Here is a 15004-nt window from a genome sequence, read left to right on the forward strand (position 1 = left end):
ACTTAGAGGTAGGTTGTCAGTACCAAGTGTTATTATATCGAATTACCATGTATTTTTACACAGAGCACTAGCCCTGGGCCTGGTTAGCAGAGGCCAGGGCACAATCGGAATCAGAAAACCAGCATCTAGTAGCCAAATGGGAGCAAAAACTGGGGGGACACTGCAACAGGTCGTGGTTTTCCACAGATTGGACATGTGGAAACAGGACATTAGAAATTTGGCATAGTATTGTCCCTATGGAGGCGCAAATAAAATTCAGAGTGTAAAGTAGTCTCTTGCTGCTTCTGTCAGGTGCTCAGAATCCTGCCAACAGCAGAAATGTTAAGGCACCCCTTTCAGGATAATCAAAACATCTTGATGCTTGTCAGATAGTGAAAGAAGATCATCTGTTTAAGTCATCTTTTGACATATCCCAAGAAGAGCATAGAAGCATAATAGTGGCAGGGTGCAGGTTTTCTACAGTCCAAATATCTGGTTTAATCACTAGCTTTTCAGCTTTTATTTTCGCATAATGTTAATGATGAATAAATTACCTCTTTACCTTTATTTTTGTTGCATTGATTAATTGTTCTCACATGGGTATACATGCTTCTCTTTTTTAGCAATGTTACAGGAAATCAAACACTGCATTAATACACTGCCAGTGCCCACATGTCTGGCTTGTAATTGAAAATGGCTCTTCAATTACTGGTAGGTTTAGCTACTCATTACCTCATAATATATGTGTTCAGTCACTCACCCTTGCACTCATGTATCCATTTATCTGCCCACAGACTTATGCTTTCATTAATTCACTCACTCATTCACTATAAAACACACAAAGTCAAAAGGCATATGATAGCTAAAGAACAAGAACAAATGTAGAAAAATGCTACAGCGTAAACGTAGTGGCTATGTAATTGAAATTAAGAAGGAAAAAATTCAACATAGCATTTTGTCAGCCACTATTCACAACCCCACTCCATTTTGTATATTGAATAATTGCTGTACCAATTCAGGATCTGGAAAAACCATAAACAAGAGGAGGTTTGCCCATCTCACCCCCACATAACCTCAGCACTACAAAACAACCACACAACTATGATGTACAATGGGGATACTTTTATGCGCAGAGCATCACATCAACAATGAAACCATCAGCTTTCACTGGATAATGAACTTAATTCCCAAAAAATCTAATTGTTAAGCCTAGCTTCTCATACAACTACAGTCTGTGTGGTTATTTATAATCTTTGATACAAAACAAAAATACACACGCATAACTACGTTTCTAAACATAAATGCACATGTATATACAATTTTTGTTCCCTATTTGTTATTCCACATAGGAATGAATTGTCCTTTAAATTCTTTCCTTCTTGCATTTTTGTTTAAAAAGTTCTGTTGTTCCTCCTTGTTGCTCACAATGCGATGTTACCTGATGAATCCTAATGTGATTCCATCTGGGTGGTACACATAGTTGTGTAGTTGTTTTGTACCAATTCAATGGCAGATATGTTGTTTCTAAAGGCAGCTGTCATCTTGGAATGGCAAAACAATGATGCAATAATGACAATAGCCTTCAAGATGGCATCCAGGATTAGAAGCAGTGCAAACACAAGATGTGGTGCACTGCAAACTGAACGAGCAGTAACGAATGGCCTAGTAGCGTTGTCTAGGTAAACAAAGTCTATAAATAAAGTGATATCTGCACAAGCCCTAGCACTGGCGTCTACTCAGTTTCAGCCAAAAGTGCACATTGTATGAGGCAAAATGCCATCACCAAGAGGGTAATAGATCCACTGGCTGAGTGGGCTGACCCCATATGCTGCTGGAGAAACAGAATGTGAATGACACTCAAACAGACCAATGGCTAAAGATGGCTGATCCATAGCACCATGCAGGTCAGAACATTAAAAATGGGCAGAAGCAAAAGAAGAAGCGAGTAGGTACCCTAGGCACTCATGCTAGGACCATGCCCTCATTGAAACTGCCCAGAAGAAACTGGTCTGGGGCTGCTCCTGTTCAGAGCCGAGAAGACCTGACATTTCATGCTAGAATGTTCCTATCGGAGCAGGACCAATGCTGATTTGTACCACTTGACATGATAATACATTAATGTGGGCATCCCCTCTGCAAATTAAGATTCCACTGCCTGACAGTAGACATACCAAACCAGGCAAACTACAGGTACTACTCGTAGCCACAGTTTGTCCCATTTGTGTAAACAGTATGTGTGACAATAAACATGTACAGCCCAATGAAACAGGTTGTAGAACCTGTATTTCCGTGCTGAACTTACAGTAATAGTGGAAACTGCACGTGCAAAAACTCCTGGGCAGAGTCCAATCTGAAAGTCAACTCTGTGGTGAATCCAGACATCAACAGGATTGTCTACTCACCACAGCACTCGGAATGAGCTCCTCTTTGTGTTCTGTGACATACCTTGATGCAGAACCATTCTTTCCTCTTAAGATAGTGTCTGTGATACAAACTGTCGCCAATATCCGATTTTTTTTCCAATTAAGCACTCAATGAAAAACGCTGAGAACTACGTTACATTTTGCAGACTTTCAAAAATGTGAACATAATCTGCTTAACACACCCATGACACATGGTCAGTGACTGGCTGCCGCCCCCTCCCTATGACCTCACCAACCCCCGGACACAGGAACATAAAACATGGTATCTTTGGAAGGCGGGAGGTCGCAAGACCCCCCGGCCGTATTTATTAAGTTATAAAACAATAAAATTTATGATTGCACGATAAACAGTTATACAAAAATCAGCAGGACATTAGATACATTATTGTCAACAGGTGTGAGTGACTATCCTTAACAAAAACTCTAATACAGATTGTTTCCTAACCGAGTCTAACATCCTCCTCTGCATTTTTGTATACTAACATTTCTGAGCCATATGGCAAGGTTGCTAACCGGTGTCAGGTCCTACTAGCTGCGCCTCCCCTAAAGATGTGCGCATGCGCAGCCGGGCCCGGTAATTACCCGGTCCACGCCGTGAACTTCATTTACCCACTTAAGGAGGGCCCTTACTCTGCGCCATCCGGTGACGTCATGAGTATGCGCGCGCGGGGTGGCTACCAGCCTAAGGAAAGCGTGACTCCCCAACCCGTGCCCCTTTGAAGCACCAGTTACCTTGCCCCTGAAGTTCTAGGAGGGGCCGATGGCCCCTCCCCCTGGGCGGGAACCTTCATAGGATGATGCCCGCCCCCTCAGACCTTAAAATAGTTGCTCACCGGTCATGACCTTACCGCACGCCCCATTCCTAATAAATACGACGACCTATGGGAAAAAATTCTAAAGGACAACTACACTGACTAAATCATACATCATGTATAACACCGTAGAGCTACAAAGGGAAAAAAGGGCCCAGGGCACGTCCGGTGTGGGAGAGCGACCAGGCAACAAGGGGGTCACCTGGGCGCTCCCCGCTTCTTTATCCCTCAGCAGCCCGCCCCTCCCCCCCGACCCGGATGTCGATTAGCGTCATCCGGGTCAAGGGAGGGTGGCAACCAATCGGTGGCAGGGCGCGCCCCAAAGGACACGCCCCACCCCCGAGAGGTCCAGGAGGTAAGGGCGGTCGCCGCACCGCCATGCGGGCGGGGGAGCCAAGAGCCCCCCCTTTTCATTAAAAACATGTTTGGCTGATATTTGTACAATGCTTGTCGTTTCTAAAGTACAAACGTGTTTTTATTGTAATTGTACTGCAGGTGATTTAGATAGTGTTGTTGTAGACTGTAGGACTAGTCATTGCATCTCATACATCCTCAATATCATACAGTCTGTTTCTGGGCTATTTTAGTGCAAATTAGCTAAACTAATGCTCACTGTTGGTTAATGTAGCTTCTACCTCACCTCTCATTCGTGTTATGACATGTCTGTGTCATTACTTTACCCTATCCTACCTACTAATTCAGAAAATGCCCAACATTACAAGATGATTCATCAGAAACCATTAATTCTGCTTTTCAATATCTGACCATTTGCAGGAAACATTTCAGCGGAATCTCGAGCCATTAAGAAGTAAAAGTGAAGATTTGGCTGAGAGCCTCCGCCAACATGAAGACATAGTCAGCTATTTGAAGGTGAGGATCAGATGTTCTTTGCTCGCACTAATATCAAAGGATATCAGGAATGGTTACAAATGAAAAGCCTCCACTTGAGGATAACCAATGCCTACTAATCGTAGGAAGCCACAGAAAGACGATAAATGCATGCTCATCAGTTGGGGTGAGTGAGCACGAATACTAATGCTTTACCTCTAATAGTATAGAACACAAAAATGGTAAGTAGAAACAATGTACAAAGAGAGAACATTCAGAAGATAAAGAGAACAAATTAATTGAGTTGAGGATGGAATCGGATTTCAGGCTGTGAATAGATAGCTGGAGACTGGAGTCCACAAATTGATTTCAAATGTACTCAAGCGTGAGGAGAGAAAATGAATGTGGCTTTGGGAGTGCAGCAAAGATAAGCTACAGGGACAATATCAATACTTTACTACTTACCTGTAGTGCCTTCTGCCAGTGACCGTGCCCTTCAAGCATGCTTTTATTACCAAATTGAAGACTTGTCCATACTATTCATTTCAGAAGAATCAGAGGCTGGGGGGAGGCATGACCGTGTGTAGCCGCTAGCGGCATTGCTTCTCCCCCAACCTTCAGGCCGATCACGCAGTCCGATGGATGCCGCAGAAGCAGTGGTGGCAGCAGGGCTCTTTGCGCTCTCAAATCGGGATTGGGCAGCCATCGCACAGCTAGGCAGCAAGGCCCTATGAGCAGCTAAGTTCAACAAACTAATTCGTACTAGAAAATTTGAAGAAGCATACGCTAAGAGAATAGGTGCTAATAAAAGATTCAATACTCTATGCCGATTTATGGAGAGGCTGGAGACCTTTTCGGAGATGTAGGGTCGGATGAAAATAAAAAAAGCGGGAGAGAGAAGGGAAAAGGGGGAAAAGGAGAAAAAAAATATTTCTGTCTCTTTTTGCCACTTAGCACTTTTGGCACTTTATGCACTGCACTTTTGTAAATTTTAGCTTGGAAAATACTGTGGCAGATGATACTTTGAGGAATGTTTGGAAAATGAAGATGAATGCTTTTCCTTTTTTTTTTCTTTCTCGCTCCCTGTTACAGTTTGTTTAGATGGCAAATTATCATATTGCATTTTAGACTGAGCTATGCCCGGAAGAGGACATTTTTTAATATCATGTTTTGATGGTAACCAGCACATTGCATTTTAGCCGGAAATTTACTTATAAGGAACCAGTCTTAATTTGTAGGAATGGTATATATTTGTGAAATACTGCATCTTGCACTTTATATATGTCTGTTAGTATTATATTGCACTTGCACTTTGTGCAGTTTTTCTGCAAAGATCAATTACGATTTTTATGTTTGGATGTTAAATGGCATATTGTACTGTAATTCTACTGTAACTGGTAAGAAGCTGCTAACGTTAACCCTATTAAGAACGACATATCCAGAATAAATATGACATATTGCACTTTATACTTGTTTATAGTTGCTATTGTTGGTAATTTATATGTATACCAAGATGCTTATTGTCCATATAGTTTTGCAGTTTCCTCCCTTTTCTGTATCTTCTGGATCAGAGGCTGCATTAATGTGCCAGGATTTGAACTTGTGCCCTTTAAGGGTTCTAGGCAATCAGTTTTCTCTGAAACGTTTACAGAACTGGTGTAGTAGATAATAGGAAAGTAAAGTCAATTTATTACAGCTTAAAAAAAAAAATTGTTGTGTGGCACAGGATACCCTTGCAGGGAACACGGCACTAGGCATTCAAAAGTGGGATTCAAGAAAAGGACTATTGTGAAAAGAGAAAATGTTTGAGGAGCACGAAGAAGCTGAGATGGTTGGCTGTAATCCAGTGATGGATGGAAAGATAATTTCCTTTTTTGGTCACTAAGTATGAGAAGTATCTACCTCTTTCACTTAACTTCTGTATTCGAAAAGGAAACATAATTCTTATTCTCACTCCAGGTGAAGAGACCTAAATGCGGCACAAGCAGAGCTGCAACATAAGACACAGAGGCTCTGGCTTCTTTTCTGTATACTTGCTGTACGGTTCACTGTACTTGTTCTACTCTCCTGGCTATTCCCATGTTAGTTACTTGTGGTCATCACAGTCAGTTACGTACCACGCCGGAATTTCTTCGACCTGCTGGTAAGCGGCGTCTAACTACACGCCTTGTTTTTACCTGGATCCTGTGTGGTTTCCTTATGATTCAGGCTGATTGGTCTTTACTCTTGGTCTTTTCAGCTTCTTCGATCTAACGCGTGGACAGTACCAAGGGTCTCCTGGGTAAGACTTGAGACATAAACACATGAGTCCTTTAAAAGGGAACACGTAGCAATTTTTTTGCCAGCACTTGGAGAGTATATTTACACTTTAAATTTCCCGGTTATACAGATGCCTGATTTTCTCGGAAAGCGGCTAACTCCGTTTTTCGCCACCTGCTTGCGATTAACCTCGCTGTGAGTACCATTCCAACCTAAAGGTTTCTGCTTAATTCAAACTTCATCTTTAGCGACATGTTTATTTTATCGGATAGCGTTGAGCATCACTAGTATCTCTCTTTTAATCACCCACAAAGCACTGGGGCACTTTCTCCTTCTTCTGTTTGCTTTTTGATTATTTTTGTCAATTCACATGTATAAGGCTATCTAAATGAACGCTTGGGTTACATTTCTAAGAGTCACGTGGCCTTTTATTTCACTTAGTGTATATCTTCAGAGTGCAAATCCTATTGAGACTCTTGTAAATCCTACACATATAGTCAATGAGATTTTCTGTTTTGTTGTAGTTCGTACTATGGTGGACCATTTGGAAATTGACGTAATTTCAACAATGTGCATCCCCTGAAGAAGGGTTTGACAAACCCGAAATGCATTGGGACTTCCTGTTGTAATGAAGAGTACATTGTTTATGTTGCTTGTGGAGCTAACAAAACTTGAAGAAGTGAATAAGTTTTTGTTAAACGATTGTCATACGATTCTGATCAATTTATTGTTACTTTTGTAATCCTTTTTTGACACTCAGATAAGTTAAAACATCATGTATTTCGATGTTAAAAAACATACAAAAGCATATTAAATTATGTGTATAGACCTTTGCAGTCCTTAGCTGTGCGTCATGTAGGTTTGGGTCACTCCATTCCTCCTTCCTTGGAAGGTGCAATAGCCATCTATGCTAATCTGTTTAATTTCCCATGTTTCTTGAAGGCACAGGATTTCATACTTTGTTACAAGTGATAGCCAATCCTGATTGTTCTTTTTTTGCTTATATCCCGCTATATTCCAAGAGATTAGTCTTAAATTATCCATTTCTGTCCCCAGAATGGCGCTTGGTTTATGATTAGGAAGTGGGGTATTTGCAACCTGCGGTTCGATTGAAACAATGAGTCAATCACAGGCTTCTAAATCGGTTAGTGGTTCATATCTGTTTCTAGTTGGAACCGCTGAGCAATCATCAGAATGTTGATTAAGGTGGGGATTTAAAGTGGCCCTGTCCTGAGAGCATACCGAGGTGGTTTATAAAAGAAACCCAGTGTTAGTGCTAAAACCTGTGTATCAAGTCGAGGGGCACCAGGCAATACATTCAGCAGGAGCTCACCCAACCTACAGTTATTAAAATGTATAACTACACAATCACCCCAATGGATTTTGTGCCACAGCCCACCCAATTTATACGTTTAGCCATGATAATATGGTTATAAAGCATGAGGTGGATAACCAATGCAAATCCTTGTGCATTAATTGCACTGTTGACTCCTGCAGATGCTGTTTCAGTGCTGGCGTATTCGCTAAAATTAATACATAGGGGCATGCTGCCGGAGGTAAGTCCAGTCTACCGCCTTGCATTAGGGCCTTAGGTCTTTCAGTGGTCATGGAGCCATCCGTGATTGTAAGTACGTCATTGCCTGTTACTTCTGGTTCTTTCAGCACAGTTAGGTACAGTCCTCTCCCTTTCTCGTTGGTGTCACCCTCCAGAAGGGATTGTTTGCGCTCTTGGATGATTAATATTGCTCTCCTGCCCCCTATGTTTGTAAGTGGAAATTCTGCCTGTTTGGCCTCTAGCTGGTGGTTTCTGGGGGGAGGGCTATATCTGCCCCTGAGTTAGATGTCCAATTCCCTGGCTCATCTTTTGGGCCCTCCTGTTGTGGGTGCTGGAGACCAGAGTGGCCTGGATTCCCCTCATGTGTCCTTGCTATCACCGGTTGACAACTCATTTGATCATCTCTGAGGAAGAGCTTTAAATCCTCCTCTATCTTTAATAGTCTGTCCATGAATGTCTGTAATAAGGTGCCAAGTTTAGCTCCACTTTTTGGCATACACCTTTCTCCATGGGAAGCTGATGTGGGGCAAATGGTGTAATTGTGTTTTCCCTTAGCGGAAGATTCATTGACATATTTTTACAAGATCTAGAGGGATTGTTGTAAATGACTGTTTTAGTCCTCCCCCTTCTCTGCTTTTCTGCGGATTCAGCTCAGCCCCATTGGGATTAGATTAATTAAAACTCCCAATCAGATCCGCCGTACTTGGAGCTGATTTAGTTGCAGGGTGCACTCCCACAGAGCTGGGAGAAGTGATTCCCGTATGATCTGTATTAAAGATAGGAGATTTTACCCCTCCCAACAAGACGCAACGCTCCGTAATCTCAATCTCATTTGATAGAACATCTGCCACTCTTATCAAAAAGGAGTACAGCGTAGTTGTAATCTCCCCATCCGCCTCGTCGGACTTTGTCTTGCGCTTGCCCATACCCAGGAACTTAGGCCTAAGTTCCCAGAAGTTAGGGGGGTGGAGCCCAGCCTCCTCCGGGCGATGACAGGCGTGGACGGGCCTGCTCCATTCCCGGGCTTTGCCCAAGCACCACCCGGGCACATCCCCGCATGCGTTTTCCGCGGGCCGGCATTGCGCTTAAAAGCACTTTCCAAGTTGCACAGGGTGATGGGATTAGTAGTCCCCTCTGCGATGACCACAACGATGTCACACCTCCTGGGGGGGATCACTGGAGTGCTTGATGGCAGCTAATGCTTAGGAAACTATTAGACCTATCAGCCTGAGGGTGGTCTATCCCTCAAACATTTAGCATTACTCCTCCTGTTCTTGCTAAAATAATTGTTTGCCTTAATACTCTACACACTCTAGCACTGCTAACCAGTCCTAAAGTCCTTGTCTTCTTTCCTTTAAACATGGTGAAACTGACTTATACCCAATAGCCATATTTAATTTACTTGTATTTCCCTAGAAAAGGGGTATTACATGCACCCTGGACCTGTAAATGAACTGATGCTAGTGTGCCTGCAGCACTGATTGTGCCACCCACATAAGTAGCCATTTAAACATGTCTCGAAAATTAATTGCAGCCTGTCTGTGAAGTTTTAGACTGCCATTTTGGCCTGCCCAAATAAACCTCTTGCCAGGCCTAAACCTTTTTTCTAATACATATGTCACTCTAAGGATTGGCCCTCAGTTCAGACTGCAGTGTATTTAAAAAGTAGATATGTACTCTTAACGGTTGCATGTCCTGGTAGTGAAATACACAAAATTGGTTTTTCACTACTACACAGCCGGCTTCTCCCATAGGATAACATTGGGTTACCTTATCACATTTAATAAGTGATACCTTCCAATTAAGAGCAGGTAGTAAAGTCGAATTTGGTCTCTAAAGAAGTGTAAAACTGCTTTAAATGGTAAAGGAAGATTTTAAGTAACAATTCTGAAAATGCCACTTTTAGAAAGTTGGCGTTTTCTTGTTATAAAAATGTGGTGCCTGTATCTTGGTTCACATGATTAGGTGTAGCAGCAGTTAGTCTTTGTGTATTAGTTTCAGACAGTGAGACCAAGAAGGAATCAGTGGTGTCAGGATGGGTCATCTCTGGCAGGATGAGGGGGAGCTGTCACAAACCACACTTACATATCACAAAGACTCAGCACACTCACAAAGGGTCTCACATTAGTCTTTTGTGGCTACTCCAGGCAAGCCTGGGCCAGGATAGGGAGGAAGGAAATTCCAGACACCTTTGTAGGAGGAGGAATCTCAAAGCTTCTTCCACTTCAAAGAGGGCAGCAGGTAAAAATAGCGGACCATCAGACTTAACTCTTCAAATTACTTCTGGATCTGTGTACTCTGCCAGGAAGGACTGCCCAACATGGAAGTCTGCCCTACTGCCTAAACTCTGCTTTGCTTAACAAGGACTGTTGTTGCACTAGATCTCGTCTGGACCCAGGACTCTGGGAGATCTCCATAGTTAAGTAGGCTAGCCCCCTGTTTATCTTTCATGCAGTGCAGCAAGTTGTCTTGATGCATTGCATTATTTGAACGCATGGTAAATCTGCTGCCTAATCTGAATATTGGCCATCAGCTGCAAGTCTACTGCATGAGGGATTGAAAACTGTGAGGCAAGACTATGCTTCTGTTTGCATCTCATATTTTTTGTACTTTTACTTTGCAGGAGTCTATAATAGTTTAATGCCGGTTGTACCTACCCATGGTGAAAATGTGCAACCCTGTTGAACTGCATGATAGAAAGGACCGTTATTTAGTAATAATTATTTATTGTGTTTGCATCAGTGGGCTAGTTGTAAAATACCTGAACAATTCAACTACCCATCCCCATTTTCTAATTTACTAGTTATGGCCCTTCCCATTGTACAAAACTAGGTGTAGTTAAGGTAGTTCATGGGCCACATATCAGTCAAGAATGAGCAAGTGCCAGATCCGGTCCCAGCACGGTATTTTAGAGAAATCGAGGGGCTGCAAAGAGAGCTGCTGTGGGAGGCGAGGCCCAGGATAGCGCTTAACAAATTGGTCCTGAACTGGTACAACGGAGGCAACAGCCTCCCTGACATTCGGAAATATTATTGGGCGTCCCACCTAGCAGCTATCAACCAATGCACATATTGCCAGACGAACGACCCGACTTTTACTATGAAGAAGTGGCTATTGCCCGGAGGAAATTATAATAGAGCCTTGTATTCCAACCCCCAGAGGCTCTCCCTCACTGGCCCCACCAAACACTCTGTTACAATTTGGCACTCCGTCAATAGGAACCTGGGTTGGGACTGGAAGCTCACGCTGGCTGCGCCTCTGTGGGACTCTGAATTGTTGGGTAACCTCTGGTCCACGAAAGGCTTTGATAAGTGGGACCTAATTGGTATATCCCGCACGGGTGATCTCTGGGTTAAAGGTGCTATGGTCCCTTTTGCCACACTTCAACAACAGTTTGAGCTCTCCGATATGGAACTATTCTGATATATGCAGATACGACATGCTATCACTACTGCCCTGCAAAAAGGCACAACCCCCCCAGAATCATCACCATTAGAGAACCAATGCTGGATGGCTATCTTCCCCAAAAAGCAATCTCCCTTACATACAAGAAACTGATCAACAATACTCCTGACCCACTAGGGCACTTATGTGAGTGCTGGGAGAGAGATGATTAGAGTTTGATGACGAGGAGTGGTGTGAGGCGGTTGCCTCACCTAGGGAGGTGGTAATCTCGGCACATCTGCGATTGGTCCAACTCAAAATGCTCCACAGAACATTTATCACTGGGCCGCAAATAGTCCATATGGGCAGGAGTGAAGAGGGTGATTGCAGACGCCGTTGTGGGCACGCGGGTAACTTCATCCACATAATATGGGATTGTGATCAGATTCAAAAGTATTGGCGAGAAATACATGAGGTGATGGAGGTGGTGCTACATAAAACCATTCATCCGGAAGCTAAACAATGACTTCTAAACATGTGAGGTCCCACTGATTTAACGAGTATGGAGAGGCTCTGGGCTACACTGGGGGCAATGGTGGCCAAACGAGATATAGCCTGGCAGTGGGGAGCGGCTGCTCCACCTACCCTGGCCTCCTGGGAGATGATTCTAGACTGGTGCATGTTCAGGGAGAAGACTGTATATGTAGCACGAGGATGCCCCAGAAATTGGTCCGCTGTGTAGTCTGGGTGGAACGACTATAGGGGAGGAATCTGTGTAGCACCTGTGCTTTCCCCGGAGGAGGACCTACTATCCCCTTGACGCAACTGAAAAGATGATTTGTCACCATTTAAATCATGTAGACTGTTTTACTGCTGTCACCATTGTGTTGTCCCATTATGACTGTGCCATTGCCGAATGCTTTTGCATTTGTTGTTCTTGTATAAAACAATAAAAAGATATTTTAAAAAAGAAAGAATGAGCAAGTGTGGCTCGGATGTAACAATTCCAGCACCAGCTTTTCCAGTCTTTTGCCCATGAAGTTGGTCATAAGTAAGTAGCAAAAATAGTGTGAATGAGGTACTTTTAATCATCAAAAATATTTCTTGACATGGTAGCATTGTGATGAGTGTCATTCATATTGAGAGCAATGTTCCCATCTGTGCCTTATAAGAGCATTGTGGATAAGAGACGTATCAAGATCTAGATCCGGTCCCCTGGATCCTCAGGACCGGAGGAAGATCAGTTTTCCTACCTCGCTGCCAAAACCTGGTATACCCTGCCTCTCCACCTCGGGCTATCCCCATTCAGGAAGGATCTCAAGACCTGGCTCTGCAGCTGAACCTCAGTGCCCTGTCGGATCTGCAGTTCCCCGTGCCTTGAGACCCTAATGGGTGAGTAGTTGCTCTTAACAAATAATGATTGATTGGTTGATAGAAGGATTCATGATGGAATGCAATACAGATACCATCCATATATGCAGCTTTATATTCAGACATATCTGTAACAGCAGAGTAGTGCCTGCACTATATATGAAATGAAAATAAAATTTGTAAAGTGCAACTATCACCCGGGGGTACCTAGGAGCTAAGCAGAATCTGACAGGCTGAGAAGATCCAGAAGATGGCAGAATTAACAGAGTCTCCATTCGTTTATCTCATTTTGCCAATGTTCTTGACATGAGCTTGATAGCTTTTCTGATGTCCATTCATTGTGGACCTTATTACAACTAAGGCGATCCATTGAACCACCGTAGTCAAGGTGGTGGTCTGTGTTTCGCCAGGCTGGAGGTCCACCCACCATATTCTGGCTAGACATAACAGTCCATGCCCTGCAGGAAAATGAAATGGCATTCCCAGTGCCTTGTCTTGTTAAGGCTCACATATGAGCCTCAGCACGGCACAGCTGTGGGCCAGCTGCCGTAGGACTGCCCAACCTGGATTCCAGTCAGAATCCAGCATGCGGTCTAATTCTGGGTTTGGCAGTCTTAGAGTGGGGTGCTGGTGTGGCAGCCCACTCCAAGACCACCAAACTCATAATAAGGCCCTATGGGCCAGATGTATCAAACAGTTTTACCCATTCGGTGTCTATGGGAAAATGTGTTCATACATCCGGCCCTAAGTCCCATAATAATCTATGAATTTGTGATTTGTATTGTGCTGTATATTGATCATTTACTACCTCATCTGGGCTGTTTCCATTTTCTCCCAATAATGGTGATACATGCCTAGACAAGTCTCTCTTTATATTCAAAACATGTCACCCTGGGAAGCCTAATTCTCCTTACGCCCTTAACTGCTGGGCCATTTTTCCAACACCCTAGGAATTCTAAAGGTACCCAGGGCTTGTGGATTCCCCTGGAGGGGACCGACAAAATAGACAAAATATGGCAACATTTTAAGTTTTTTTCTTTTTTAATAAGGAAACAGCACTCCAAATAAAAGTGTCTGCCTTTTTCTCAAAAATGCAAAAACCTATAGGGGTTAAGCCCAATGGACCGGGGCCAGGTAGGGCTATTCAAAATTCAGAACACAAAACAATGAACCCGGCTCCGTACTTCCATAGACTCCTACTACTCATGGAGTAACGAACAGTCAACTCTTTTATCTGTTGGAATGGAATTTTTATTAGACCATTCCTGTTTCTTATTAATTTAAAAATTGATCAAAACTATTTTTGGGACGGAAAAAGAAACACAGACTTATCAAATTCACACATGAACTTACACGTATATACAATTCGCATTAACATTCACTTTAAGACAAAAATGGACTTAGACACTATGAAAAAATTATTGGCAACAGCTTGCAACATGACAAAATCAGCAAATGAATTCATACATTAATCTGATGCAAAACACATTTTTAGAAAAATTTACATCATATACAAAATTTAGTAATAAACATGAAAATATCCAATGTTATGAACCACATGTGTTATTCCAACTCCAGCGTCAATAGAGTGTCTTAATAGTATATCAATCCTTTATCCAATAATTTCCTTCAACGCTCGCCGCATTCAGAATTAACTAAATGCCGCCCAAAATGCCAACGTGTTTCAATACCCAGGCAAATAGTACTTTAACTATCATCAGGGCTTCATACAAATGGACCGGATATTCTACAAAAAACAAAATAAATAAATGATGCAAAAACTGCGTCCACCCGAACTAGCTCTCTCTCTTGTACATGTAACTAACTTAGTGAGTACCTGTTTTCTAGAGAAGGAGCGGTCTCTCCAGCTCGTGTACTCCAAGAATTTTTGGCTTTTCTGCCACTGGACTCGTTTATGTTACTGCCTACGAGGCTCCCTTAACATTTTTCCAGTATGAATTTCTGAAATGAAAGAACCAAAGTATTTTATATATCTACTTCTACTCTCGACTAACACCCCCAGAGGGAAGCACCAAAAAGATATGTACCTTTACTGCAGAGTATGGGCAGGACTAAGTTCTTTGAAGACTCTTTATTCTACAAATGAAAAAACGATATTGTCCTCATTTAACAACGTATCCAAACAGGCAAAATGCATGAAGCACTTTAAAACACTATTAACAAGCGGACTTACTTTACCGCATCTTCACCAATTCAAAACTCTGAATGTAATGGACTTTCCTTTTGCTCAAATACGGGCGTGCTTTCCCTCATGGGTATTATCTATAAGAAGTGCAAACGCAAGCGCATTTAAGCATACAGTCGTATGTTTTTTAGTATTGTAATTTTTAACCAAACAAACACAGGGGCAAAACAGTGACTTACTTTTCACT

At 42.7% G+C, this 15004-nt stretch overlaps 1 protein-coding gene across 2 annotated transcripts in view; it reads left to right on the top strand.

Moving 5' to 3' along the window:
- LOC146809241 (zinc finger protein RFP-like) overlaps nucleotides 1-15004 on the top strand; it is a 255257-nt gene that overhangs the window by 25467 nt on the left and 214786 nt on the right. For both annotated transcript variants that reach the window (XM_085616066.1, XM_085616067.1), the window contains exon 2: nucleotides 3989-4084. In XM_085616066.1, the coding sequence (XP_085472192.1) occupies nucleotides 3989-4084 (96 nt within the window). The remainder of the gene's footprint in view (nucleotides 1-3988; nucleotides 4085-15004) is intronic.

The sequence above is a fragment of the Triturus cristatus genome, chromosome 7 (genome assembly GCF_964204655.1).
Source record: "Triturus cristatus chromosome 7, aTriCri1.1, whole genome shotgun sequence".
Lineage (NCBI taxonomy): Eukaryota > Metazoa > Chordata > Amphibia > Caudata > Salamandridae > Triturus > Triturus cristatus.